The sequence below is a fragment of the Eulemur rufifrons genome, chromosome 6 (assembly GCF_041146395.1).
Source record: "Eulemur rufifrons isolate Redbay chromosome 6, OSU_ERuf_1, whole genome shotgun sequence".
NCBI lineage: Eukaryota > Metazoa > Chordata > Mammalia > Primates > Lemuridae > Eulemur > Eulemur rufifrons.
Window position 1 is genome coordinate 57,224,616 of NC_090988.1, and position 4,020 is coordinate 57,228,635.

At 40.2% G+C, this 4,020-nt stretch overlaps 1 protein-coding gene across 1 annotated transcript; it reads left to right on the forward strand.

Annotated features, from left to right (window-relative positions):
- Positions 1 to 506: 506 nt before the first annotated feature.
- Positions 507 to 1,454, forward strand: LOC138384876 (olfactory receptor 56A3-like). The gene has a single exon (XM_069470535.1). It carries the CDS (start codon positions 507 to 509, stop codon positions 1,452 to 1,454), a length of 948 nt encoding a protein of 315 aa, XP_069326636.1.
- Positions 1,455 to 4,020: the final 2,566 nt, after the last annotated feature.

A 4,020-nucleotide genomic window follows, 5' to 3' on the forward strand; every position in this document is an offset into this window, starting at 1 on the left:
GAGCCCAGGAGTTTCAGGTTGCTGTGAGCTAGGCTGATGCCAGGGCAATCTAGCCTGGGCAACAGACTGAGACTCTGTCTCAAAAAAAAAAAAAATTTGATAGTGTTTAGCATTTACAGTGTATACATTAAACTGAAATGTTTTCTCAACTTTTTCTATTTTTACTGTTTCATTTAAGTAACGCTTGATATTTAAATAATTTGTGATTCATAAATATTAATCAAGCAGAGAGACTGAAAAGATAACTTCATCCAAGAGAATATGTCAGGTGAAACACAGATGAAAGAACAAAGATGGTGAAATATCATTTTATATATTTTATGGCCACCTCTTATGAGTCAAAAATGTGTTAGGCACAAGGGATATGGGGTGAATGATGTGGTTTGTGTCCATAACCCCGTGAATCTTATAGTTTAAGTACATAGTCATCAGAGACTATGGTAGAATTAACTCTTTCTCTCTTCTTCAGCTACTTAAAGACATCTACCTGACTAAGGTCACTGCCAATGCTACTTTATAGCAACAGCTCCCTCCCTATTGAAGTCTCTGAATTCCTCCTCAACTGTTTTACCAGGTCTCCCACCTGGCAGCGCTGGCTGTCCCTACCACTCAGCCTCCTCTTCCTCCTGGCCATGGGGGCCAATGCCACCCTCCTGATCACCATCTGGATGGAGGCCACTCTGCACCAGCCCATGTACTACCTGCTCAGCCTCCTCTCCCTGCTGGACATTGTGCTCTGCCTCACGGTCATCCCCAAGGTCCTGGCCATCTTCTGGTTTGACCTCAGGTCCATCAGTTTCTCTGCCTGCTTCCTCCAAATGTTCATTATGAATAACTTCCTGCCTATGGAATCATGCACCTTCCTGGCTATGGCCTATGACCGCTATGTGGCCATCTGCAAGCCTCTGCGTTACCCATCCGTCATTACGGACCAATTTGTGGCAAAGGCTATTATCTTCATCTTGGCCCGGAACACGTTTTTAAGTGCACCTATCCCCATCCTCTCTGCCCATCTCCGCTATTGTGGAAAAAATATAATTGAGAACTGTATCTGTGCCAACCTCTCTGTATCCAAGCTCTCCTGTGATAATGTTGCCCTTAACCGAATCTACCAGTTAATTGTGGCCTGGACTCTTATAGGATCTGATCTCATCCTCATCTTTCTCTCCTATATTTTCATCCTCCATGCTGTTCTTAGACTCAAGGCAAAAGGGGCAGCTGCCAAAGCTCTGAGCACTTGTGGCTCTCACTTCATTCTCATCCTCTTCTTTAGCACCATCTTGCTGGTTTTTGTTTTTACCCATATGGCCAAAAAAAAGGTTTCCCCTGATATCCCTGTCTTGCTTAATGTCCTACACCATGTAATTCCTGCAGCTCTGAACCCCATTGTCTATGGAGTACGAACCCAGGAGATTAAACAAGGCATTTGGAAATTACTGAGGAGGGATGCGTAACGTGAGAAGGTAATTGTGTTCTTACTTTGTTTTTCTGGATCAAAAATACTAAAAATCACAATTGAAAGGCAGAGATTGAGAGATAGAAATACAGTCCCAATCTTCTCTCTGAACATGCCGAACGGTATAAACTATATGCTTTCCCTGTTACGCAGAGGCACATCCTACTTTGCCATTCCACGGCTTCTTAGAAGAGACTAAGGACATAGATGTATGCTCTCTCACCATGCTACCCAGACAAGAGGCTGTAATTTTGATGAGTTAAGCATTAAACTTAATTGTTTACTACTAATTAAATCCTGAGTAGAACCAGCGGAGATGGAAAATTATTCCAAGATGTGTGGCTGATGTGGACAGTGCATAGCATAGGTTTGGAAGACAGTGTATAGGCTTTAGAATAATATGTAATATCAGAAAACCAACTATTATAAATATTGAACTATTTTATTTTAACATTTTCCTTCAGGCATTCAAAGTAATTTATTGAAAGTTATTTTGTGCCCATCATAGTACTAGGAAATGGAAGTCTAACATAAATCTTGGTCCCGTTACTCAAAGAGTGCACATTCTAATGGATAAGGCAGAAATATGTAAAATCAACTATACTGCAATGTAATAAGAGTTAAAAAGAATTGATTAAAACACACAAATAGAGCACTTTGTAAACCCATAAGAAAGCAAAATTCATTTCCCTAGGTGGGACCAGAAGATTACACGCAGACAGTAGGATGAAGAATAGGCAGTATCATAAGGGAAGAATACAGGAAGAAGCTGGACCAAAACACAGAAGTGTAAAAATCCTTTGTTCATTTACAGAATGCAGTGTGGCTTCCCTATCTCAGTTAATGTCAACTCCATACTTACAGTTTTTTAAGCCAAAAACCTTGGAGTTGTCCTTGCCACCCGCTTTCTCTTATTAGCAATTAGAAACCCATCAGCTTATCCTGTCAGCCCTAGAATACAACCATTTTGCCCCACTTGCTATACACAAGCCCAAGCTACCCCATCTCCATTCTGGATAATTGTAATGGCCTCCTGGGGGCGGGGAGGAGGACACCTTGATTCTGTCCATATTTCCCTATAGCTCAAATACAGTAGCCAGAGGGACCGTTTTAAATATGGGAGTCCAGCATGTCACTGCCATATATACACAAAAGCTCTGCAGGGCTTCACAACTCACTGAAAATACAAAGCAAAATCTTGACAATAGATTGCAAGGCCCTGCACAATCTGACCCTCAGCTACCTATCTGGCCTCCTCCTTTAGTCCACTCTATCTATCAATCTCTCAAAACCATGAACCAAATTCCTGCTTCTGGGTGTTTTGTTTGTTGTTCCCTCTGTCCATATAACTCTTTCCCTCAGGTCCATTGTGTCTCCTTGACCACAGCATTTAAACTAGCGTCCAACAATATTCCCCCCAAACACAAATAATTTTCTAATGCCTTCCGCGTTTCACTGTTCCTCATGGGGTTTATTACAATCCAATGATCACAATGTTGCTCATTTGTTTAGTCAGTGTCTCTCCACTAAAACCTAAGCAGGCTGAGGCAGGAATTTTTGTCCGTTATGTTCATTACTCTATCTCTAGCACCCAGAACTATGTTTGACATATGGTAGAGACCCATAAACATTTGTTAAATAAATGCTTTAATGAATATTTAATAAATGATTGAACATATCCTAGTTACTAGGAATATAATTGAGACATAGTCCTTGTCATCTGGATTCTTACATTAGATATCAAGAGTAAGAGAGAGAGCATATTTCAGTCATGATCCCGTGGCATGGTCTGAGCAACTGTACTGAGCATGCCATAGGAGAAGATGAGGGCTTTGGAATAAGATCAGAAGTATACTTTTAAACACTTTGAGTCTGAGTACTCATGAGACATACAAGTGGAGATTTATAGTAAGCACTTGGACTATAGGTTTGGCTCTCAAATAAGATATGAACTGTAGCATTCACTGCAGATTGTAATTGAAGCAATGGAAGCATATTAGATGGCCTAGGGAAGGAATTCAGAGCAAGAGAAAACCCCATGAAAAAGCCCTGAAGAGCCCCACATTATCTTTAACTTCTGGTGGGTATAGGGAGATTAGCATGGAGAGAAAATAAAGAAGTAGTGGTCAGAGGAATAGAAACAAAAACAAGAGGGTCACAGAAGAAAGCACCTCACAATGGACTGTGATCAATTAAGAGGGTGTGGTCAACTGCACTCAAGGCCATGGGAAGTCCTTGTCTACATAAATAATTTAATGATTGAAGTGCATTGCAACAAATTATGAGTCTATTATAAAATGTATAGGCTTATCAATGAAAACTTAGATAATAAGTAGAGAAAAAATTCTTCAATATGTATAAATTGTCCAATCAGTACACATAAGGGCTTTTTGCACTCTCAAGGCACCATCTCTTCCTGTTCATCCAGGTAGCATTTCTTCATGCTCTTCATTGTCAAATGTGCCATTCTAGCTAATTCTACATTTTCCACCACAAGAGAATTGTAGCAATACTACTATTACTCATAATATTATGACCCTTTAAACATGTTTTGTTGAAATTAT